This window comes from Penicillium soppii (genome assembly GCF_028829465.1).
Source record: "Penicillium soppii strain IBT 18220 chromosome Unknown utg000010l, whole genome shotgun sequence".
NCBI classification, from domain to species: domain Eukaryota; kingdom Fungi; phylum Ascomycota; class Eurotiomycetes; order Eurotiales; family Aspergillaceae; genus Penicillium; species Penicillium soppii.
The window spans coordinates 500,715-524,184 of NW_026643240.1; the positions used below are offsets into that span (position 1 = coordinate 500,715).

At 47.9% G+C, this 23,470-nt stretch overlaps 12 protein-coding genes across 12 annotated transcripts; 8 read left to right on the top strand and 4 right to left on the bottom strand.

The window, feature by feature from the left end:
• Positions 1-375: 375 nt before the first annotated feature.
• N7529_010828 (uncharacterized protein) lies at positions 376-564 on the top strand (the record flags this gene model as incomplete). The annotated part of the gene is made up of 1 exon (XM_057246355.1): positions 376-564. One exon carries the CDS (start codon positions 376-378, stop codon positions 562-564), a length of 189 nt encoding a protein of 62 aa, XP_057091704.1.
• A 261-nt stretch (positions 565-825) lies between these two features.
• N7529_010829 (inorganic phosphate transporter) lies at positions 826-2,564 on the top strand (the record flags this gene model as incomplete). Its single annotated transcript, XM_057246356.1, has 2 exons — positions 826-1,704; positions 1,827-2,564. 2 exons carry the CDS (start codon positions 826-828, stop codon positions 2,562-2,564), a joined length of 1,617 nt encoding a protein of 538 aa, XP_057091705.1.
• A 214-nt stretch (positions 2,565-2,778) lies between these two features.
• erg20 (bifunctional (2E,6E)-farnesyl diphosphate synthase/dimethylallyltranstransferase) lies at positions 2,779-3,893 on the bottom strand (the record flags this gene model as incomplete). Its single annotated transcript, XM_057246357.1, has 2 exons — positions 2,779-3,702; positions 3,777-3,893. The coding sequence occupies 2 exons, from the start codon at positions 3,891-3,893 to the stop codon at positions 2,779-2,781; spliced, it is 1,041 nt and encodes a 346-aa protein (XP_057091706.1).
• A 761-nt stretch (positions 3,894-4,654) lies between these two features.
• N7529_010831 (anaphase promoting complex subunit CDC23) lies at positions 4,655-6,943 on the top strand (the record flags this gene model as incomplete). The annotated part of the gene is made up of 4 exons (XM_057246358.1): positions 4,655-4,755; positions 4,817-5,540; positions 5,591-5,774; positions 5,832-6,943. 4 exons carry the CDS (start codon positions 4,655-4,657, stop codon positions 6,941-6,943), a joined length of 2,121 nt encoding a protein of 706 aa, XP_057091707.1.
• A 207-nt stretch (positions 6,944-7,150) lies between these two features.
• Positions 7,151-10,438, bottom strand: N7529_010832 (ATP dependent DNA ligase domain protein; the record flags this gene model as incomplete). Its single annotated transcript, XM_057246359.1, has 1 exon — positions 7,151-10,438. The coding sequence occupies one exon, from the start codon at positions 10,436-10,438 to the stop codon at positions 7,151-7,153; it is 3,288 nt and encodes a 1,095-aa protein (XP_057091708.1).
• Positions 10,439-12,563: 2,125 nt separating this feature from the next.
• Positions 12,564-14,027, top strand: N7529_010833 (uncharacterized protein; the record flags this gene model as incomplete). The annotated part of the gene is made up of 1 exon (XM_057246360.1): positions 12,564-14,027. The coding sequence occupies one exon, from the start codon at positions 12,564-12,566 to the stop codon at positions 14,025-14,027; it is 1,464 nt and encodes a 487-aa protein (XP_057091709.1).
• Positions 14,028-14,330: 303 nt separating this feature from the next.
• On the bottom strand, positions 14,331-15,897 carry N7529_010834 (SF3a splicing factor complex subunit PRP9; the record flags this gene model as incomplete). Its single annotated transcript, XM_057246361.1, has 2 exons — positions 14,331-15,752; positions 15,808-15,897. The coding sequence occupies 2 exons, from the start codon at positions 15,895-15,897 to the stop codon at positions 14,331-14,333; spliced, it is 1,512 nt and encodes a 503-aa protein (XP_057091710.1).
• Positions 15,898-16,139: 242 nt separating this feature from the next.
• On the top strand, positions 16,140-17,503 carry N7529_010835 (ATP-dependent RNA helicase eIF4A; the record flags this gene model as incomplete). Its single annotated transcript, XM_057246362.1, has 4 exons — positions 16,140-16,170; positions 16,221-16,475; positions 16,537-17,430; positions 17,484-17,503. 4 exons carry the CDS (start codon positions 16,140-16,142, stop codon positions 17,501-17,503), a joined length of 1,200 nt encoding a protein of 399 aa, XP_057091711.1.
• Positions 17,504-18,535: 1,032 nt separating this feature from the next.
• Positions 18,536-20,637, bottom strand: N7529_010836 (WD40 repeat domain-containing protein; the record flags this gene model as incomplete). Its single annotated transcript, XM_057246363.1, has 6 exons — positions 18,536-18,644; positions 18,700-18,847; positions 18,897-19,377; positions 19,447-19,850; positions 19,916-20,010; positions 20,069-20,637. The coding sequence occupies 6 exons, from the start codon at positions 20,635-20,637 to the stop codon at positions 18,536-18,538; spliced, it is 1,806 nt and encodes a 601-aa protein (XP_057091712.1).
• Positions 20,638-22,379: 1,742 nt separating this feature from the next.
• N7529_010837 (uncharacterized protein) lies at positions 22,380-22,711 on the top strand (the record flags this gene model as incomplete). The annotated part of the gene is made up of 2 exons (XM_057246364.1): positions 22,380-22,545; positions 22,587-22,711. Coding segments are annotated over 2 exons (291 nt in total), but the record flags the coding sequence as incomplete, so codon positions are not given.
• Positions 22,712-22,785: 74 nt separating this feature from the next.
• N7529_010838 (uncharacterized protein) lies at positions 22,786-22,989 on the top strand (the record flags this gene model as incomplete). Its single annotated transcript, XM_057246365.1, has 1 exon — positions 22,786-22,989. The coding sequence occupies one exon, from the start codon at positions 22,786-22,788 to the stop codon at positions 22,987-22,989; it is 204 nt and encodes a 67-aa protein (XP_057091714.1).
• A 7-nt stretch (positions 22,990-22,996) lies between these two features.
• Positions 22,997-23,337, top strand: N7529_010839 (uncharacterized protein; the record flags this gene model as incomplete). The annotated part of the gene is given in 2 exon segments (XM_057246366.1): positions 22,997-23,021; positions 23,033-23,337. 2 exon segments carry the CDS (start codon positions 22,997-22,999, stop codon positions 23,335-23,337), a joined length of 330 nt encoding a protein of 109 aa, XP_057091715.1.
• Positions 23,338-23,470: the final 133 nt, after the last annotated feature.

Below are 23,470 nucleotides of genomic sequence, written 5' to 3' on the forward strand. Positions count from 1 at the left end.
AATGGGCATTCGATAAAAATAATTGCGCACCACAAGAGCCAGGAAACCAAGAGGAGGAAATTCAAGTGGAGTTACAAAGATCATCTAATAAATTGACCAAGAAATCTGAAAATAGCAGATGGTTCTCTTAGATACGAAGGAGCCTCGTTCGTTTGGGAGGAAACTATTATTGCTCAGCGAGACAACCTTGATACAGAGCCGAGAAACCTCTCATACAGTGATGCTAATACTTCCATTTGCATCTGCACTAGGCAGGTTGTCTCAAACTTGCCACCGACTGCAAGAAGCCAAGCGAAGGCAGTGCATCCTCCGCCGAGCCGCCCAGGCGTCCAAGTTTCTCGGCACTTGCACCGACCACGTCAAGCTCTATTAAACATGCAATCGCATCTCGTCACCCAGGAACGTGCGAATATATCTATTGTGACTGGCCCGAGTAACCCACTTCGACTCCGTCATCGCCGGAAAGCGAAATTTGTCCGCTCTTGGCGTCCGCTCTCCAGGCTTGGCGCCAACTCCCGCTCTACTTTGGTTGTTGGAGAAAATCGTTTCGGCCTCGACCAATGACACTTTCATGTCAAGCGCACGCCTTCGATGATTTCCTCATGATGGGTTGACACTCATTTCGGCATGCAGCGGGATCTGGACCAGGCCAAGATTATGATAGGGTTTTATCACAGGCCGCACTTGGCAACAGCCGTGGCACGACCTGTAGTTCGTATAAGGACAGCATTGATCCTCAATTGTTGAAAGACTGCAGAACAAATTCTCCTTTCAATTCAACGTTTTCTACTATCGTTGCGTGGCCGAGTTCCGCCCCTCGCCAACATGATCCCCGCCGCAACAGCAAAGTATGACTGGATCCTCGCTATTACCACCATCGCCTTCATAATTAGTGCCTTCGGTAACGGAGCCAACGATGTTGCCAATGCATATGCCACTTCCGTAGCAGCCAGGACACTCAACATGGCCACGGCCGGTGTCCTGGCCATATTCACGGAATTCATTGGCGCCGTAGCCATGGGGTCCCGAGTTACCGACACAATCAAGAATGGAATCATCAATATCGACCGCTTCGAAGGCAAGCCCGGCGCCCTCATGTTGGCCATGGGTTGCGCGGAAATCGGTAGTGCCACTTGGTTGATGTTTGCCACTAAGATGGGCTGGCCCGTCTCAACAACGCAGACGATCGTTGGTGCCCTGGTGGGCGTTGGCTTTGCATCTCAAGCCTCTATTTCCTGGGGTTGGGCAGACGGAAGTGTTTCTCAGGTCGCTGCATCTTGGGGTATCGCTCCTCTCGTGGCGGCTGGATTCTCGGCCATCATCTTCGGTACGCTCAAGTACAGTGTTCTTGAGCGGGTTGATTCTTTCAAGTGGGCCATGCGCTTAATTCCACTCTACCTTGCCATGACAGGCGCTATACTTGCCCTCTTCATTGTCGTCGAAGCTCCCACAGCACCCTCATTGGAAGAGTTTGGTGCTGGAAAGGCTGCAGGTATCATCGTCGGGGTGTTCTTTGGCTGCCTTCTCGTCGCCTATGTCTTCTTCATGCCATACTTCAAGCGTCGCCTGATCCATAAAGATGGCCGCATCAAGTTCTATCATATCCCACTTGGTCCCCTCCTGCTGAGAGAAAATCCGCCACTTTACTTCCCTGGAAAGGGCGACAACGTCGTGATTAGCTATTACGAAGATTCCTACGGCGAAGTGCGAGCCGGCCAAAAAGACGCCGAGAAGCAGAACCCCACAGCAAACGCGGACTCGATCATGCCCACGCCGGAGATCACCCCCGGACCAAACCGGACCAAATAGGTGACGACGAAGAAAAGAACATGGACTCAGCATTGTTTTCACCAGAGATCAAGCCGCGCAAGAAGCACGTCGAACCAGTTGAGCGATTCCTCGATCCAGTTCGAGACCTGTCCTGGGCCAACCCTCAAAAGTGGTTGGGCTATCTCAAATGGATTCTACTGCAGGGTGTGACACGCGATGTGATCACACACGACTCACCCGAGCTGCGAGCTATTCACGCCCGCGCACACCGTTATGACGACCGCGTCGAGCATCTGTGGACATACTGCCAAGTTGTATCCGCAATGATGATGTCTATTGCACATGGATCAAACGATGTTGCCAATGCCGTTGGACCGTGGGCGGCCGTCTACAGCACCTACAATGCCGGTGTCGTCGAGACGGAGGCGCCGACGCCAATCTGGTTTCTGATTGTTGCGGGTCTCTTGCTGGGTCTCGGCTTTTGGTTTTATGGATATCATATTGTTCGCGCGCTAGGTAACAAGATCACACAAATGTCGCCGACGCGTGGATTTAGTGTTGAGCTTGGAGCTGCGATTACAGTGCTTTTGGCTTCCAGGCTTGGATTGCCTGTTTCCACGACGCAGTGTTTGACGGGTGCTGCTATGGGTGTGGCACTCATGAACTATGACCTGGGTGCTGTCAACTGGAAGCAGCTCGCCTTTATCTTCGGTGGTTGGGTCTTGACTTTGCCTTGTGCAGCATTGGTTTCTGGGTTGATCTGCTTGATGGCGCTGAACGCCCCTCATCTGTAAATATAGACATTTTGCTTCATTCCTAGCGCTATTAGCTTTCAGTGCAATCAAACAAATATCTCCAATGAAAAGGTCTATCTCATTTGAAATTAGATACGAGAAAGTGAAGAGCCAATCATGGCGCGACACATTGACTTTTTTGTGCATGGCGGTATAAAACATTAAATCGTCTCTTCAACCGAGCGACGGGTATCCGAAATTCATAGATAGTTCTCTATTTGGTGCGCTTGTAGATCTTGCCAAGGAAAGCCTCAAAGACCTCCTTCTTCAGGCCCTTGGTCTCATCGACGGCGGCGATCTTCTCGCGCAGCTCAGTAACAACCTTCTCCTCGTACTGCTTGTAGACGTTCTCCAAATCAAGCTCCTCGAAGAGAGCCTTGACCTTGGCCTCCTCGGCGGCGTCCTTGCGACCGTAAGAGGCATCAAGGAGAGCACGCTGCTCGGGGGTGCAGCGTTGGATGGCCTGGTTAACGAGCCACGAGCACTTGTTATCCTGGATATCGGTACCGATCTTTCCAATTACGGATGGGTCACCGAAGTTGTCGAGGTAGTCATCTTGGATCTGGAAGTATTGACCAAGAGGAATTAGGATGTCATGGGCTTGCTTGAGGGTCTCCTCGGTAGCCAGCTGCAGGTAAATCAGAGCCAGAGCCACGGGAAGGTAGAAACTGTAGTAGGCAGTCTTGTAGGTGACAATGAACATGTACTTTTCCATGGAGAAGTTGTTGAGATCAACCTTGTCCTCAGGGGCGGTGATGAGGTCACACAGCTGACCGAGCTCGGTTTGCCATGTGGTCTCATGGAAGAGCTCAACGAGGTCGATGTAGGCAGGGTGGGATCGGAAGCGCTGCTTGAGGATGAGGTAAATACCGGACTCCAACATGAAGGCGTCGTTAATGGCAATCAGACCGACACCCTCATTACGGTACCAACATGGCTGGCCACGACGGGTGATAGAGCTGTCCATCATGTCATCGCTGACCAGGAAGAAGGCCTGGAGGAGCTCGGTCATCCAACCCAAGATGCTGAGGTGCTCGAATTGCTCAGCGCTCAGGGGCTGCTGGAGCAGTGCGATACCGGTATCGGGAACCGAGAGGCCGCGGTTGAGCTTGCCACCGGGAACATTGGCGTTGATAGCCTGTTTGTTGAGGAGAACTACGTAAGTAATTTGATTGAGCAGTAAGGGTAGTAGAACAACGGTGTAGATCATACCTTCTCGAGCCACTCGAGAGCATTGTCGGGAAGATTATAACGCTTCGCATGGGCCAGAATGTCCTGGACCAAGGAGGGGAAAATGGCCTCGAAATCGGCGCGCTTAGTGGGAATCATTATGAGTATAAGGTGAAACGTCAATAGATACAAAGGGGACAAAACATTCTCAGGGCCAAAAGGAGTCTATCTCCCCGCGGAGGGGACTGTTTGGTGAGTTTGTTTCGTACGGGGCATTATAGTGACCATATAAACATACACTTCTACGCCATGAGTCTCTCAACAGCCCACCGAGAATTGCTGCAAATATCCTCGCTTTATAACACAATAAAGAAGATTGGAATTTCATTCGATTCTAATTAGTATACAGTGTGTAGGGTATAGAAGAATTAAGAGACAAAAATCACCCAGACATCCAGGCCTAGTAGTTTTTTAGAAAGCGGTGAAAAGGTCAAGTTCGTTGTGGACGCTATATGGCGTTGCTCCACTGTTTGCTATGTTTGTTTGCATATGTTTCTCCCGCAACCCATGAACTACTTGCATTCTGGAGCCGATGAATGACTACAACACGTCTCAAGTCGTCTGGAAATCGGCACTAGACTTGACATCATCTTCCTTCTCACCCTGCATCCAGTTCCGCGAGGCAGTCTCCTCTCCAGCTCGTATTGACGACGCGCGACAAGCCGAAGACTTTTGTTTACACTTGTTTTCCGCTCTCACTTTAAATCGCGGTGGATATAAGCTTGGATTGACTCAGACAAAACATGAGACTGTATTCCCAATACATCTTTTGATTCGTACCGATACCATTGAGTGTCAGCGCGTTGTGGAAACAAGGTCCTGGAGTATTTCTGCTACATTGCGATAAAAAAACGTCCGCCATGGAAGAGCCTACAGACGATGGCATTCGAGAGCTGATGTACCAGCTGGAAAATGCAGCAATCAAGTGTTCTGAGCGATGTCTCTATCAATCGTCAAAATGGTACTACGATCTACTTCCGTTCTATGAAGACCGGAGGTACTGACCAACTTCATTAAACCAGGGCTGCCGAAATGCTTGATTCTTTACGACCTTTGGATCACGATGATACCGATCTCGAATCTCCCATGGATACGACGGATCCGCCCGCTCCACCAATCAATCCCTATCTACGAGTCCGGGACCCAGCAGAAGCCGCTCTCGAATCGCAAGAAGCACACAAATATCTGCTGGCCAAGTCTTACTTCGATACTCGTGAATACGACCGCTGCGCGGCTGTTTTTCTCCCTCCGACTACACCCCCGGTTCCTTTATCTGTAACTTCACCCAATTCTAAGCCTAAACCTCCAAGGGCCTCAACCAAGGGCAAGGATAAAGCTTCACCGTTTCAAAGCTCGAAGACCAAAAAGGACCAGCCAAACCAAAATCCATACCCAAAGCTCAGTCAAAAATCGCTTTTCCTTGCTCTCTATTCCAAATACCTGGCTGGGGAAAAGCGGAAAGACGAGGAGACGGAGATGGTACTAGGCCCAGCAGATGGCGGTATGGCGGTCAATCGAGAACTGTCGGGGCTCGCAAGAGGTCTGGATGGATGGCTGTCAGAAAGAAGCGCACAAGGGCTAGACGATCGAGGACAAGGTTGGCTCGAGTATCTTTATGCTGTTGTGCTGTTAAAAGGGCGGAACGAAGACCTGGCAAAGAAATGGCTCATTCGCTGTGTGCATCAAAACCCATATCATTGGGGTGCCTGGCAAGAATTGAACGACCTTTTGGGCAGCACAGAAGATGTGAGTCCACGCAATCACTTTTATCCAATGGTCACTAATTGTGGCGGTAGTTGAAACAAATCTTGGAACTTCTGCCGCAAAACGTCATGAGCTTAATATTCTATGTCTACTGCAGCCAGGAGCTGTACCAGGCCACGGAAGACACATATCGTTCCCTATCCGAACTTCAATCAATGTTCCCAGAGAGCGCATTCCTCAAAACACAACATGCATTGCTGTTGTACCATTCCAAAGGTAATGCTCAAAATGATACCGCTATACGTGATTAAGATTCAATCTAATACCATCCAGACTTTGAGGAAGCATCCCACATCTTTGAAGACATCTTGGCAACCTCTCCCCACCGCCTAGACAGTCTAGATCACTATTCCAACATTCTATACGTGATGGACCATCGACCTCAGCTTGCCTTTGTTGCCCAGGTCGCAACCGCCACCGACAAGTTCCGTCCAGAAACATGCTGTGTCGTCGGCAACTACTATTCATTGAAATCAGAGCATGAGAAGGCAGTTATGTACTTCCGCCGAGCCCTCACTCTCGATCGCAACTTCTTGTCCGCATGGACCCTCATGGGCCACGAATATATCGAAATGAAAAATACACACACCGCCATCGAGTCCTACCGCCGCGCCGTTGACGTCAACCGCAAGGACTACCGCGCGTGGTATGGTCTCGGTCAAGCCTATGAAGTTCTGGATATGTCTTTCTACGCGTTGTTCTACTACCAACGTGCAGCAGCTCTTCGTCCCTACGATCCCAAAATGTGGCAAGCAGTCGGCTCCTGTTATGCAAAGATGGGGCGCGTGGATCAGAGTATCCAAGCTCTCAAGCGCGCGTTGGTAGCCGGGTCATTGCAGCCAGATGATGCCGGTCAACCTGGCACAGGCGCAAGTCCTGGCTCCGGATTTCGCAAAATTCTCGACCCGGAAACCCTGCATCAAATCGCGACCTTGTATGAGCGACTTGGCGACGAGGAAGAGGCTGCTGCATATATGGAACTCACTCTGCAACAAGAGTCCGGTGCTCCTGTGAACGAAAATTCTGACGCCGAGTCCTCATCTGACTCGGAGAGTGGCATCCCAAGCGATGCCGAAATCGAGCATTCGGGTGATGAAGATTCAGATAGACCACAAAGGAACCGTCGCCAGCGTAAGCCTCGCGCCAAAGCTGAGTCCTTCGCCAATCAGAATGATGACTCCATCGTCAGCGAGACTTGGAACGGTACCGGCGTTACGGCGACCACATCCAAGGCACGATTGTGGTTAGCGCAGTATGCGTCACGCAATGGTGACCTCGACCGGGCGGACCAGCTGGCGGGTGAGTTGTGTCAGGATGGAATAGAAGTGGAGGAGGCCAAAGCGTTGATGCGAGATGTGCGAGCGAGAAGGGAAAACACGAGCTAATTGGTGTTGGGTCTTTAGAATGCTGAGTTCTATTGTTTGAATCATAGCGAGGCGCTTTACTCGGTAGTGTTTATGAATAAGAAGCCATGATCCTAATGTTCAGAGCTATCCAGGAAGAGTAGGGAACTAGTTGGAGATACTGATTCAAGGAGCTACAGAAATTGTATCACACAAGCCATTATCGTTTGTACAAAGCAAAGAGGGGTATCAAACATATCGGGCGTGTACAAGTGGTTCGACTGAAACATACTCGCCCAGCACGGCAACGTCCGAGTCATCAAACGTGACTTTGATCCACGGGCCTGTATTTGAGGCAAAGTCCCGATGATCTGGCACACCGCTGGTTATGTCAGGGAAAGACATCTTCAACGTCATAATTTCTTTCACTCTATCCGCGACTGAACCAATAGGTCTCCTGCTCAGATCCCAACTAATGCATCCGTAGTAATGTTCACCTCCAATCTGTGACCATGTTGTACGGAGGCAAAATCTTAGGTCCTCGGGACGTAGATCTCGGGTCAGGATGCTCGAGCTCAAAAAGAAGATATTTCCGATAGAAGCCAGCGAAGCCCTTCCTTGATGGACAGTAGTAGCAAGAGTTGTCACAACTCTGTGCATTTCTTTGCCTAGCGGGGTTATGTTGGGATCAAACAAAATTATCCCAAATCTTGTGCCTTGTGATGCGGCATATGGGTTCGATTGTTGGAGTGCAGACTGAACTGCATTTGACCCGAGACTCTGGACAAATCTACGCAGACTGTCGGTGTTCATGTCTGGGTGGAATTGTAGGTCCGAATCGGGCAGTGCAAAACTTTTCAGAGATAGTTCGGGCATCCATAATGGGATCGTTGTCAAGGGGGACTGGGGATATATCTTTCTCTTGAGGGATGTAAGTGATGTTTCAGTTTTCAAAATAGGTGGTTCCGTCTCTGGCGTATCTGGTGTGTATTTTCTGTGCGCCGAGTAGAGATTGGTTGCCCGCATTGGGCTTGATAGACCAGAAACAGTCGGCTCCAGTGTTTTCTGAAGTCGAACTGCGGTTGACAAGTTCTCGGATTTTTGAGATGCAGTTTTTACATCCCGCTGGCTGGAGCTTTGGCAACATGACAAGTTTTGATTGTCCACTAGCACATTGCTTTCGCAGACTGTGTTTTCAATGTCAATATTGGGTATCGTCTCATCAATGTATACTAAATGGACACTTGAATGATCCTTATGCGACTGATCGAATTGGTGTCCTCTTTGTGTACCATCAACTAGTGTTGTTGTCAATGGGTATGCATCCATATAACTATCAGCCGAAGCAGCCATGGGCACGGATGCTGGAGATGCCGGCGAAGTTGGTTCCGATTCGGTGTCTGAGCAGGTAGCTTCCGGGTCTGATGAGTTTCCAATATGTTGAACAAGTCCACTCCCAACTTCGAGACGCTTGGACCACTTTTCACGTTCCTCCAGCTCATTTAAGGTGAGGGCTCGAGCATTCTCAGCTAAAATTTGCAGTTCACGAAAGGAAGCACTCTCTTCCACTGTCCTGTCCGAGTGGATCTTCAAAATACGAGGAAATCGAAGGGCGAAATATCTAGCGCCAGAGGGTTTCTCAAATCCACTTCCCAGCATCTCGACGACAAAAGGTTGCTTGAACAAGGTGGTTGCATTGGGAAGACTGTTGTGTCCATACTCGACGGCAAATCCTTCAAAATTTTCAGGCGAACGAGCATAGAACTCTCCAAATTGATTGAGAATTCGCATTGTCTGTATACTCATGCTGTGTCGACCGAGCACATCGATCACTCGGAAATGCGGTATAGAGCCCTCTTTTTGGACAGCGTCTTTATTGAGAAGACATCCAACAAAAAAATGAGTCCATTTTAATTTTTTGATATGTGAAAGACTTTGCGCATCTTGAGACTTGTAGCTTGCTCCAATCAATGCAAGGTCGACTGTATCTCCCAGGCCAGGGATGTAGTCTTTCTTCAGTTTGATCCACCGACCAAACATAGTATCAACGCCGGTTGAATATATCGGGAAATAGGGTTCGTCGGAGGCCTTCAAGACGTACCCCTCCCACCGTTGAGTGATTGCTTTTGCAAAAGTCTTTTCGAGGCGATGATAACTGTCGATTCGACTGAAGTCTAATACCTCTTGGTGGGCAAGCTCGGCTCGACCAGGGATCTTTTGAACCACGTTCTGAAGGAGTAAGCGCCTTTCCCGATGAGGTTTGGCTAGGCAAATGTCATCATCAAGTAGAAGAATATCAAAAAACATGATCATCAAGTGTTCGTAAGGTTGCGGTCTATTCCAGTTAGCACAAGAACATATGCTACCCGGTGGAATGAGCGCGTACGGGGAATCATTATCAACACCAATCAAGATGCCAGATCTTGGAAGTAATCTCCGTAGTTTGTTGAAGTCCATTAACTCACGATCCTTGTCACTCCATACAAGCAATTCTCCTTCGAGAATACAGCGTTGTGTGAATTTGCAGTGGGGATGTCGCATTCGAAGAGCTTCTTCTATCACGGGTATCACCTTGTCCCTATCTGCGGTTGAGTCCTTCCCACTCTTGGAGAAAATCTGGATGGGTGCATGCTTGTTCGACATATCAATGTGTATCTGACAGTATTCGCCATCGTATTTGCGTTCGATACTCATACGTCGACCATTGGCCATTTGATGACAATGTTTGATACTTCGAGCTTTGTAATACTCAGGACGCCCCACCTTAATGCCAGCTCGAGGGCGCAAATGTTGCATAGCAATGATGCTTAGGCTTTTGGCTGACCTGGGATCTGGATTTGGCGGGAAATGATTTATCGGGTCAGAAGCAAGCATTTCCAGTGCCCCATCAAAAGAATTCTGAAGCATTAGTAGATGAGGCAGCAGGAAGTGGAACATCTTGAGCGTGTACTGTTCTGGAAAAATAACGGGAGAATAATTCTTCAAAATCATGCGAGTGAGCCACTTCGCATCACGGCTACTCAATCGACGATAAAGCGGTGATAATGTTGATTCGATGTCCACTGCTGTACGATTCCGTCGAACCTGAGGGCCCGAGAAGCGGCATCGTGACGCAATCATCGCCATGGCGCGATCGATCTCTTCTACCGAGAGCTCCTGTCCAGCAGGTACAGGGTTTTCTGCTTGGCGCATCACATTCTCGACACACTGCCCAAGATCCGAATTCCCTGGTGACTGCCATCGGTTGAGTTCGGAAAGTCGCGAGGATCCCAAGCCCAGACATCGGCCGATGACTCTGGAGAGTAGCGTGGTTTGCAAATAGTATACCCTGTCCGTTCGTTTTTCGGGAAACATGCATGAGAGAAGTGCCACTTTGTCCGTTCCCGCCTCGTTTATCCCTCGTTCATGTCGAGCAAACCACTGAGCAACTATGCGGATGTCCGGGTTCTCTTTCCTGGCAGCAGTTGACGCTTTGGCCGTTCTGCTGTTGTCCAATTTGGCAAGTAGATCACAAAGGAACGGAAATTGGAAGCCCATCTCCCATTTTTGGTCCTGTCATTCAAAAATTGATCAGTAAACTGTGTGATGGGTGCTGTTCACGTTTTGTCCGAACTCGATCTAAAAACGCGAAATTTAGGAAAACGGGCGCGCCTGGCTTCACGTCGGCACGTGACCACTTTAGCATCCATGGATCAGTAGAAATAGAAGGTTAGACTGTATATAAGCAGAATATTTAGTCGATGGCTATATATTGGCGTATATAGCATGGTAGTATGGGATATGGTAGTTGCTCTTCTATACAATGTTCGCATTTTTGGTGTTAACGATATATCAATTCCCAGAAAGTATGGGGTAAATTCCATTAAAATGCCCTAGAGCTAATTGATGATATCAGTATCTTGTCTAGAAAAAAACATACTACATAAGTATATCCGTATCCATGATTCTATTTATAAGCCTGCATTTAATAGAAATCAACTCGGTCTATGTGCTAGACTTGGTGATATAATGTTTCCGCGAGTATATATAACCAGCGGATGATAGTACGAGTAAATTTTTAATACAACGAAAGGCACTAGACTAGCAACACCGATGAGTTCTCTTAGCAACTACCTAGCTTCCAAGTTTTATCGCACCATATCAAATTTTTGATAGCATAGACCCACACTATGTCGATACGAAAAGTTGGCTTTTGTTCTATGGTCTATATATCTATCCTTTCCTATCAAGAAATTTTATACCTCATTTACTATAGTCTCAGCTAGGGTTTCATCATCATATAGTGAGTTTTTAAAGTGGCTTTAAATACATACATTTGTATCTTACGCGTACACAAGCTGAGATTCACTACAAGGCATTGTAGATATCCATAACAGGCTGCATGTTCCCAAGATTAACGAATTCATCAACTTCGCCCTTGGTGACGTACTCAGTGACACAAGCTCATGAAGCGGGAGAGTCTGTGTTGTTAAGATCTGCAGTAGGCCTTATAGTGAGACTTTGCCTACAATTAAGGTGACACCTGGGCACTTAGTTTGAAGGTCAGAGGACGAATTTGGACATATGCATATTCCCAGTTATAAGTGATGACACAAAGCAATGAATCACCAACCGTGTGATTTGTCAGATCGTCGCTCGTTGTGCGCCCTAAATATGGTTCGCAGAACAAGATGAGACCTTCAAAGTGCTGTATAGGTTTCTCTTGATCTACACTACTTGAGTCGCAAACATCTTGTCATTGGTGAGATTTTGGAAAGCGTCTAAACAAAAGTGGTGTGTTGGGGCAAGTATCCGACGCGCAAGCATTTATGTCCACATCTGGCTCTATAGACGGACTGGGCGTCTGCTGCTTTCCTGTGCAGTGGGCACCACAGAATTTTCCAACTCGATATAAAGTGATTTATGCTAAAGTCTATCGACATTGTGTCTCAAATGACCGATAATAGGAGATAACACATTATTGGAAGTGCCGATTTTCCACGAAATAAATTATGGTCATACGAGAGATTAATATGAAAAGGGTTGTCATTCAATCTTCATGATAAACTTTGTGCCACAAAGGAGATCGTAGGCCGAATTTATACAAGTACAAAACCATACAAGAAGGACGTAAAGACCTGCAAGCATTAAAGAATCGTTCAGACTCCGAGAGACAACCTCGCATGTGAGCATTGCCGGTAGAGATAACCACCTCGCGGTCAGGAAGTCACTGTGCCATGCCAGATTACCGTGACTGAATCATGTATCAATGAACGGTGATAAAATAATATAATTAAGATACTGGGAATGTGGACACTCTAGCGGGAGTCAGAATTTTATACAACAAATACCATCAGCAGGAACTAATCATGATTTTTGACAAGGCCTTTAGCTGTTGACGCTACAAAGTCAACCCTTGCCCCCAAAATCCACCGTCAGCGAAGTATACTATTCTACTTGCAGACCCGAGTGGCGATCAAGTTGGTCACAACCCTTGAGAAGGTGAGTGGTGATCCTTATGCAGAAATCCCAAATGAGAAGAGCAGCAATGGTTGAGGTGATCTTCGTCATTATGATCATATGGATTCCAAACACAAGATATTCCAAGTATTCGAGATGTATTTGAGTGGAAGAATAAGAGAACTCTACATCTTTTAGTATTATTCTTCAGCTATTTGGCAATATGGCCCCCATTGTCAAATCTTCGAATCTCGCACACATATTTCCCCCCTATAACCTTACTCCATTAGACCATGTTGTGCCCTGGGAGATTTTCAATGCAGTTTTCTCTTTTAGTCTGTTGGGCAAGGACATCTTCGAAGTTGTTCAGTCGGTAGAGAGAGGAATCTCCAATTTATGCTCCAATTTCCCCTTCCTGACTGGGGTAGTGGTACCATCCATCCAACCAAATGGAAGACGCAACCTATTCATGGTACAACCTGCAAGTGCTACCCAGATTGAAGATTACCCCATCCTGGTCATTCAAGAGCATACCGAAAGCACACCCAAAACTGTGAATGGGCGCCTCAACCCTGCTTTGACACCAGTTCCAATGCTATACCCGGCATCCAATCCTTCTCCCGTGTTACGGCTGAAGACTAATATAGTACGGGATGAACTTATTCTAGTATGGAGCTGTGATCATCGGGCGCTAGATGGGACCATCTTTCTTGCTATTTTCGACGAATTCGCCACATTCAGTCGTGATCCAAATTCCCCTCGGAAACTGGCCACAGCACCAGATGTGCAAGACAAGACAAGACAAGAAATCCATGAGATTGCATCTGCAATCAAACCACAAAGACTTCCCTGGACCTTGATCTCTCCATCAGCTAGTAGAGCCAAGGAATCCAGAGAATTTATTGATTCTTGTCGATTTGCACTCAGTTCTTCCTACGTCCTTGATCACCAAAAGATAGTATTGCTACGTGATGCCTATATTCTCGCTGGAAGCTCTCTTCCTGAGAAACACAGCAAGAGCCCTCCTAGCCAGATCACTCCTCTGAATATGATTGTATCGGCACTTGTGAGCCTCTGCACCAATCGCGCGCGCTTGAAGGCGTTTCCTAACGAGCGAGAACAACCATCTGATTTGCTCATCGCAACCAACATTCGAAAGGCAGGTCACATACCTCGATCGTATATGGGCAATTGTATCCTACCCGCAGAAAGTAAGGGTGGTAGCTCCGTGCTGCCCCCGCCTGAAGTCTTGCACAATATCCCTTTGCGGGGGTCTCTAGGTGCTCTACAACCGGAAGATATATGGCATGTTTACAATATCGCCAAGAACCTCCGGCAGGCTCGCGAGCTCTTGGACAGAGAGCGCATTCAAGGTGTGATTGCGAATCTGTCTCGCAGCCATGATTGGGGTTCATTTCAGCCCGGGTATGGAGTGAGCATGTTCATATCCGATATAAAAGCAGCGTCGCCTTATATGAACCTTGGGCCTCTCGGAGACGTTCAGTCGTTTGATATGTATGTAGAGACACTCCCTGGCTTGTGTTTTATTTTACCCGATCCTCCAGGGTCAGAGCCTAGTTGGAGGCTGCGATTGGTTCTGGAACGCGCGGCGATGGAGTGTTTGTCAAGCGATCCCCTCTTTCGGTGGGCTTTGGCGCCTACGGTCTGCAGAGATGCTAAAATGTAAGGTCAATGTTCTGATGTCGCTTATTGGCCATCGATCAGTTTGATTTATGCGCTCTGCCATGCTAAAGCAGCAAAATTCGCATTACAATTTCGTTGATAGTATGGACCACTGTCACTTGATTTCTCTATTTTTGTAGCCGACTTGAACTTCAAATTCACTCATCATCGCTACAAAGCTTTGTGGTAGAAATATGTGTCCATGGAAATTTAACCGCTGGAAATGCTTGATTAGAGATAACTGATTGAGGTTCTAAATTCGCCGAACTCCCGCCCTTTTGTATGGAACAAAAATATGTAGAACCGTTTAGAGAATGCCTTGCTTTTGCAGATCCAAATAGATCCTTTCTGGCATGACATTACCCTCTGCATCTTCCATCTGAACAACGTTGTCGCGAGAATCTCGGTCCCTTTTCCGGTCCTTCTCGAGTTGTCCCCAAAGTTCTATGGCATCATTGATGTTTGTGATTTCACGGAAGAGGTTGGTGTTTGATGTAATACCCAAACACTTGAGTCCGTAGATGTGGAGTGATTCGGAGAAATGCTTGTCGAATGCACGTCGACCCATGTAGGTGTAGTTACCGCAAATCTCACACTGGTATTCAACACCCAGGCCATGGAGCTTGTAAAGCCAATAGGGAATAGGCTTTCCGTCCCATGCGAGTGGCAGCTTCAATGGGTTGTAAATTCGCTCCTCATCCTCACCTTCTGACTCCTCACCGGCTTGACCGTCAGGACCCATGATCTCAGGACCAGCCATCAGAGCTTCCAACTCCATTTGACGTTCACGTTCAGTCATACCCTGTCGTCGCTCAACGTTGATTCTTGACGCTTGTCGTTCTCCCTTGAGGACATCTGTCAAGCTTCGGATTATGTGCTCTCGGCGTGCAACTTCACGCTCCTTCAGACTATGGGCTGAAGGTATGATTTGTGAGGTAGATGTCTTCTCGCCGGATGTGCCTGCTGCTTTTCGGGCTTCTGCCGCTCGGATATGTTTCTTGCCCGTCAAGTGGTTGCGGTAAACGTTCTCGTTCTTGAATTCCTTCTCACAATCCGCACACCAGATTCCCTCGCCGGTCCCTTCCGTTGTCGGGCCAGATGTTGAATTCTCAGACTTTTCTTCTGTCCAGCCAGGAACCGCCTTCGCTGACCATTGCTTTTCAAACTCTTCGTTGAGACTGGCGAAAAGTTTGTCTGAATCCTCTAGCGGGCGGACTTTCTTGACAAAACTTTCCAGATAGCTCGAGAGTTCTCCCACGTAGCCAAAGTAGCGATCAGAAACCTTGTCTTTGCGCTTGATCGACATGGCTGGGGGTGTGAAAGAGTCGAAAATTTCGAGATATTGGACATATGTCAAGCGCTTTACTCCGGGAAGGTTCAGATATTGTTCGTGCATAGCTGTGAGATCCAGGTACTGTCCAAATCCTTCTTCACCAGTGAACATGTTATCGATTTCATTGAAATGAGGCTCGCCTTCAACGGGTTGACGGCGTTTGTACGCTAATTCCAAATTTTCGACAGGTTCGTTCGGGTAGCGCTTGTGATGTTCTTTGAGTTCCCCCAGCTGCTTGTAAAATTCGTCGAATTGCTCGCCGGTCGAAATTGACTGCACTTCTCTCTCCCGCAGACCATCGGCATCCTTGTAGATTTCGAGGAGTCGCTTCGATTGGTCCTCAATTCTCTCCAAAAACTTAGCGACTTCATGGTCACGGGCCAGGCGATCGCGAATCTATCAGAAACTTTTGTTAGAGACATGGTCGACAAATGCTTAGCGCAGTACTCACATTTCGCGGCTCCTCCGCCACGCGATCAGCGATAGCCTGTTCTAGCCGCTCCAGATCCTCATGAATAAACCTTTGATCTTCGAGCAACATCTTGTAGGTGCAACAACGTAATGAATCACTTTTTCACTGCGCGCAAAGAGTGTCGACAAAGTATCGTGGTGATCGCAAAAAGAGGTTGGCGATTGGCAGCTCCAGCTTGCGGGAAGGTCATGTGACCTGAACCACTTCCACCGCGAAAAGTTGGGTCGTTGACCTCACTGACCTTAAGGCTTTCACTTTTCGTGAATCCTCAATTTATTTCTTCTTATTGCCGAAACATTTAACTTTTCACCATGGCGGAAGGAATCGACAGACGCGCCGAGGGTATGCGAACCCAACCTTGACCAAAACGAAACCATACTAACAGCAGCCAGAGCGCATGGAGTTCAACACCTCCAAGGAGGTGACGGTGGCCCCGACCTTCGAGGATATGCACCTGAAGGAGAGTTTACTTCGCGGAGTTTACGCTTACGGATACGAATCACCTTCGGCCGTCCAATCGCGTGCGATTGTCCAAATCTGCAAAGGTCGCGATACCATCGCCCAGGCCCAATCCGGTACTGGTAAAACCGCCACTTTCGCGATCAGTACTCTGCAAATTATTGATACTGTTGTGCGGGAAACCCAAGGTACGCTACATATTGGCCTCGCCGCGGCATCACTTATACTGACCATGATCTACTTCAATAGCCCTCGTCCTGTCCCCAACTCGTGAACTCGCAACCCAGATTCAATCCGTCGTCATGGCCCTCGGTGACTACATGAACGTCCAGTGTCACGCTTGCATTGGAGGAACCAATATTGGCGAGGATATTCGCAAGCTCGACTACGGCCAACACGTTGTATCAGGAACCCCCGGCCGTGTGGCTGATATGATCCGTCGCCGCAATTTGCGCACCCGTCACATCAAGATGCTCGTTCTTGATGAGGCCGATGAACTTCTGAACCGCGGTTTCCGTGAGCAGATTTATGATGTCTACCGTTACCTGCCTCCCGCGACGCAGGTCGTCGTGGTTTCTGCCACTCTCCCATACGATGTCCTGGACATGACCACTAAGTTCATGACCGATCCCGTCCGCGTCCTGGTCAAGCGTGACGAATTGACACTGGAGGGTATTAAGCAATACTTCATTGCCGTCGAAAAGGAGGAATGGAAATTTGACACTCTTTGTGATCTTTACGACACCTTGACTATCACACAGGCCGTCATTTTCTGTAACACACGCCGAAAGGTCGACTGGCTCACCGACAAGATGCGAGAGGCCAACTTCACTGTTTCCAGCATGCACGGCGAAATGCCCCAGAAGGAACGTGACAGCATTATGCAAGATTTCCGTCAGGGTAGCTCACGTGTGCTTATCTCCACCGATGTCTGGGCTCGTGGTATCGATGTTCAACAGGTCTCTCTGGTTATCAACTACGATCTCCCCACAAACCGTGAAAACTACATCCACCGTATTGGTCGTAGTGGTCGATTCGGCCGCAAGGGTGTGGCTATCAACTTTGTTACTAGCGATGATGTCCGCATTCTTCGCGATATCGAGTTGTACTACTCCACCCAAATCGATGAGATGCCAATGAACGGTAAGATCCACATGATTATTATGCCTCATATTTTACTAACAATGTTTTCCCAGTTGCCGACTTGCTTTCATAATCGCCATTACCCGATCTTGCGGCTGCAATCTTTCTTCTTCCGTCAAAAGCGAATCGGCATCATTCGTCCCCCTTGAAGCTTCTAATTTCATGCGTCCTGCATCACTTACTGGATGTGACTCGTAATCTGGCGATGGGTTGAAAATTGAAAATACAAGGCCAGCTCTAGCGTGGAGGAAATGGATACTTACGTATTTCAGTAAGTGAACTCTTGCCAATACTATCTTCTTCAGATACTAACAGAGTGAACTGCAGCTCAAGAATGCCAACCAATTTGTACATCCCAGGGGATGTTCATGATTTTGCTTTTTTTCTTAAAATTCCAGGCCTTAGGGCTAAGTAGCAGGGTCTTCTCGTTTCAGGAGTTTCGTTTGTTTTTTCCCTTTATTTTTGCAACTAGGAATCATGAATCATGGAATAAATATATCTTTACATATGCATTGATTTGCCTTGCTTAGTACAAATTGTTCAGTCAGACACATACCAGCCCTAGAGGCGCACGCCCTTATGAATAAGATTCACATCACACGGCCCATCATGGAATGCCGCGGTAAATGGCTGGGAATCGCGTAGGTAGGCTTTGATATTAGATTGAACTCAGGCGAAGACAGTGACTGAAACTTGAATCGACCAAAAAGACCCCCAAAAGAAAGACCCCGAGTTAGACCGAAAACCAAGCAAACATCAATATACACTCCTAGAAATCTCAATAGAAGAGTAAAAACCGGCGCCAGATTCCTGTATTGAAGAAAAAAAATTGCTAGCTTTGGGAAGTGAACAGTGAGCAGTACGAAGACGACGAACTCATACGACGTATATGCCAGACAACATGAAGCATGCCAGGGGTTGATGAGGGAAAGGATAAAGAGACAAGAGACGAGCAAAGAAATAAAAAACATTGCATGACAGCAGTTTATGGTCTTTCAATCCAAAGAGCTCCGGGTATGTTCCCCAACCGAGATACGAGGCAGAATCAATAAGAATGAGCGTGAAATAGAGTAGAGTCATGATGGGCATTCTCTGCAGTACATAATCACAACGTAGTTGTCCGCATCGCGCTAGTCCGTGTGACTCCATTCGATGGTACCCGGCTGCGTGGAGTAGGTCCGGATGGCCGAGGTCGGTTACTGTCTTTTGACCAGCTGCAATTCATTAGTAATTAGTAGTGTCAGGTGTGAGGGGGAGAGATATACTTACATCCTTACTGTATTGTCGTCGCCTGCGGATGCAAACATGCCTGGATCTGCGGGATTCCACGATATTGAGTTCACGCATCCCGCAATGTGGCCCTCTAGAACCTGTACGAGATGGCCATTTTCCTTGTGCCAGATATAGATCTTGGAGTCTGGGATTTGTTAGCAAGGCTTCACAATATCGCAGTTCGAGATACTGACCCTCACTACCGCTGACGACAAAGTTTTCAGCAGCTCCTCCGAATGTGCTGCGAATCACAAACTCGCCTTGTTTTTGCCCTTTGAAGTGACGAACAACAGCGGTGGTTTCCATATCGACCAGTTGAATCTCACCCTCAGCCAGACTTATAAGCACGTGTCTAGAATCTTGGCTGATGGCGACAGAGGTTGGTTTGCTGGGGAGCGGGAGACAGTAATCTTCCTCGTAGGTAAGTAGGTTGTACACATGGATCTTGGCTTCCGTATCAGCCGCAACAAGACGTCGTCCGTCGGCGCTAACAGCGCAGTCTTGCACGCGGAATCCACCTTTCCATGTGTATAGGGATTGACCACGAATGCTCCAGTGGCGGAGCTGTGATTCGGCGTCTAGGGATGCCGTTACGAATGACTCGCCATCTGCTGCCCAGGCAGCGGCGGTTACTGGTTGGCGATGGTGATTGATAGTGAGAAGACAGCGGCCGCTCTATACCATTGACAGCCCGAATTAGCACGTGTATCAACTGAAATGGAAGGGACAAGGGCAGCATCTTACCTCAACGCTCCATACACGCGCCTTCTTATCTTGTGAGCAGGTAATGAGCTTGGTGTCATCCGGACTCCAACTGGCGAATGCCACACCCTCCTCATGGTCTGTGAGTCGGTGAAGTACACTAAAATCAGCGGTGTTGTAGATTAGCACATTGTGGTCCTTGCCAGCAGTGACCAGCTTAGAGCCATCATGAGAGAACTCGCAGTACCAAACTTCATCTGAGTGATGAGTCAGGTCGACAGCAACTTCCAAGGGGAAATCATTTCGGTCACACATGTGGTCTGAGTAAAGTGACGGAGATTCAGCAGTGTTATGATATAAGCAGTTGTTGATCTGCGTTGACTTGACATGATCTAATAAAACCGCGAGACGATGTTGAGGGATCATCACGGAGGGAGAAATGGACTCTGCGGCTGAATTAGCAACCCTGCCATACTTTGTCATACCCTGCAGATTCATGTAGTAGACTTACTCGACAGCTCGCCAAGAAGACGTTCACGAGATGAGCTTACAGGTCCCTCCCACCCCGCTTGGTCATGTAGGAGCTCGATTGGGCACATGAGAAGACTAATTGAAAAAAGCAATGAGTAAATAGTACGTCTTGGAACACCACGGTTCCACATACCTCGAAAGAGCATGAAGACGCTCCACGTCAAAATTTAACGGCGTGAGTTCTTGTCGAAGGACGCTGAGAGCTGCAGACAGATCCCGCGCTTCTAGCAATTCCAAGTATTTCTGCTGTCGTAGATAGAATAACATCTCGTTGCTGTCGGCATCCTCTGACAAGAGCAATATTTCCTCTGGTGGGGGGTTCCTGTCTGGCTGCGACCCAACATTTGGCAATGACTGGATCAAAATCCTCTCGGCTTCTGCCCATTTTCCACCCAGCACTGCACTTCGAAATGTTGCGACGCCCGACGTTTCCAGCTCATAACCGCTCTCCGAACTCAACAGCGATGCCGACCCGGTATAACCCAACTCGTACAAACTCTGCATCAAGATCCGTGTCACCTCCTCTCGATTATGGCCATAGTAGCTGGAAGATTGAGATGGCTTTTTGGACCCGTTTGTATGAGCGTTCCCGTTGGCGGAGGTCGACTGACCGTTCAAACTGGGTTTCCTCGGTGTCGGAGTGTAAGCCCCATTTGAAGGCTCGGAGAAGCCATTTTCTGTTGATATTCCATCTGGACGCATGATTACCAGGCGCCTGCGCTTGGGGGAGGGAGAACGGCCGTCCGGTCGGTCAAAATGGCTGGGGTGGTTGGAAGAAGAAGCGGGCTCACGTGCTGATCCCGCTGGAAATGATCCGGTCCCCGCAGATGAACGACCCTGTATATCCGGACTGGAAAGGCGGCGTCGGCGGTCCGCGCGAGGGGTAGATGGACCGGTTGACAGATGGGATGCGGCCGAGAGGTACTCTGATGATTGGGAGGCGGGATTGGCTACCGAGGTGGAAGCTGTATTCACAGGGAAAGGAGGATCAGGGTGGTCGGAGGTGATAAAAGGGTGATATGACGACGAATTGTCTGCCAGTTCGACAGTATCTCTAGATCTGCCCAATCCCCTGGCTCTATGCAAGAACCAGGTGAGCAGATCTCAAGTGGCGGGTATGGTTGATAAGTAATCACCGAAAGCTCCGATGTCACAAGGTCAAATCGATCACCAAACAGTCACAGATGATCAAAGCTATGAGAAGATCACGGATGCAATGAGGTAAGGCTCCGCTTTTTCAGAACTTGGGGGGTTTGCTCTGCCGGGCGGAGATGGGCTGGGCTTATCGTGAGCTATCGCTCGCGAATCATGTATTACCTCCAGGACTACCTATATAGGTCCTATAGGTAGCAAATTCAAATTTCCCTGCAAACAAGGAGGCTGGATATAGTTAAATGTTTGAAGGGAGTAAATAGAAATATTAAGAAGATATGGGTTGGGTTGTTGGGTTGACACCAGGAGGTTTTGCATCGTAGCACCTTATTACTTATTACACTAAACATGTCTGTGGACTTACCACTGGGCAACTTTCTGTATATTAGGTTTTTCCCTCTATTTACTGTGTGCTATTTTAGATCACTGGGCCTCGACTTTTAGCTGCTTCAGCTTTGGCTTTTAGCTACATATGTCCACGTTCTACTCAAACTTTTATGGACCGAGTTTGCCGCGAAAATACCACGGCTTTATCCTTAAGCTATATGCCCATCTATACTGTATGTTTTCGATACCTACATATGCATTCTTGAATGTAGAGATCCAATAAAAGAAGAAGAATCAATGTCCATCTAACTTATCATTTGTCCGAGCTCAGGTGACAGTGTGCTTATGCGGCAATCTATAAGAGCCCTAGAGGTCCGACCTCTCTAAGGAGCAGATCGACCCCAATGTCGGATATAGATCCCGGTTAAAAGCGGGAGGACTCAGGATATCTCACCCAAACGAAGCCATCAAAAAGTTCACCAAGTTCCTTTCATACTCCATTTTAGGGTTTCCCACTGACGCCATTATGATGTTACTACAAGGAGATCATATAAAGCGGCTATCTTCAAAACACGCCTGTTGCACGGGCAATCCAGATAATAGAGACACCATTTGTTTTCTCCAAAATTCATGCTTAATAAGTAGCTCAGTCAAAATGTCGTGCAAACATTGTCGTGCATGCATCAGAACCCCGGCCAAGGTGGGCGGCTAGCTCCATAGATTGCTAATACCGCTTTCGCCAATATCATAACTCGTGGTGGCCCTTACACGACTCAGAAGAAATCTGGGATTCGGAATTGAACATTAGTACAAGACCCTTCAGTCTTCCTAGATCTGACTTGCTATCCGGCCAATATCCCATCACAGATATTCATTGCTCGCTGACACATTACCGGTGAATGAATGACCCAGGTAGGGAAACTCGCGCTTGGCTGCGCAGAAGGAACAGCGCTAAACATTCACAGACCATGAAACCCAATGAAGATATGAACGGAAGAAAAGCCGCAGAAGCGTACGAATCATGGAAAGATAATGAACCCCTGAAAGAAATCGCCATCGAGATAAAAGATGAAGCTATGCTAAAGAGTAAAGCCCCTGCTGAAGACAAAGAGGCACTCAAAGACAAATCTTGTACAAATTCTTGAACATCGACAAAATTGAAACCGAGAAAGCGGAAGCTAAAACCAAGGTAAGAGACGAAGAAGGAGAGGTGATCCACACCTGTCATACCCGCAAAATTGTTCGAAGAAGCGAGAATCTCGTGGTGAAGAAAGCACTCGATCTTCGATTTTTTTGATAGTAAAAACAACAATCCTAGTACCGAAATTGCACGATGTACGCTGAAAAGATGGCAAAGCGGTCGGCGTCGTGATGGACTACATGCCTGGAAAGCCACTGGAAGAAGTTTGGGACACTCTCAACCCTGACCAGAGACAGCACATCGCCGAACAACTCCGTGGCTACGATTCTCAGCTGCGCAACCTCAAGGGCAATTACATCGGCGCCGTTGACTGCGGCACCGTCTCCATGGACAAATGGCCATTTATCCAAGGAGAACGATTTAATACAGAATGAGATTTCAATGAGTGGATTCTTGAGACCTCAGAGTAGGAATAAGCCCCGCGGAGGCACTTTGCCAGGCGCGTGCTGACAAAAGGTCTTGAAATTGTCATCACCAATGCTGATTTCTCTAATCGGAATATCCTTTTGGGTAACAATCTTCAGGTAACAGTTGTCCTGGACTGTGAATTTGCTGGCTGGTATCCCGAGTGGTGGGAATACTTAATAGCATACGCGAGCTTCCAGCAAGGCAAAGATGGGGACAAATACATTCTGCCGCCTCATATGACAGAGATTTCATTGTCATGTCCTATGTGTCCAGCCTTTGTCGCAGCTAGAAGATCGATCGATAATGGGAATTAATAGGATTTTTGGGGCAAGATGGAGCAAACGGGAGATACAGTTCACATTGACAATACATGGCTCTCGCGTCGTTTGATAAATTATGTCTCTGCCGATGAAGATAGCGATGAGGATAGCAACAGCCTATCAATGG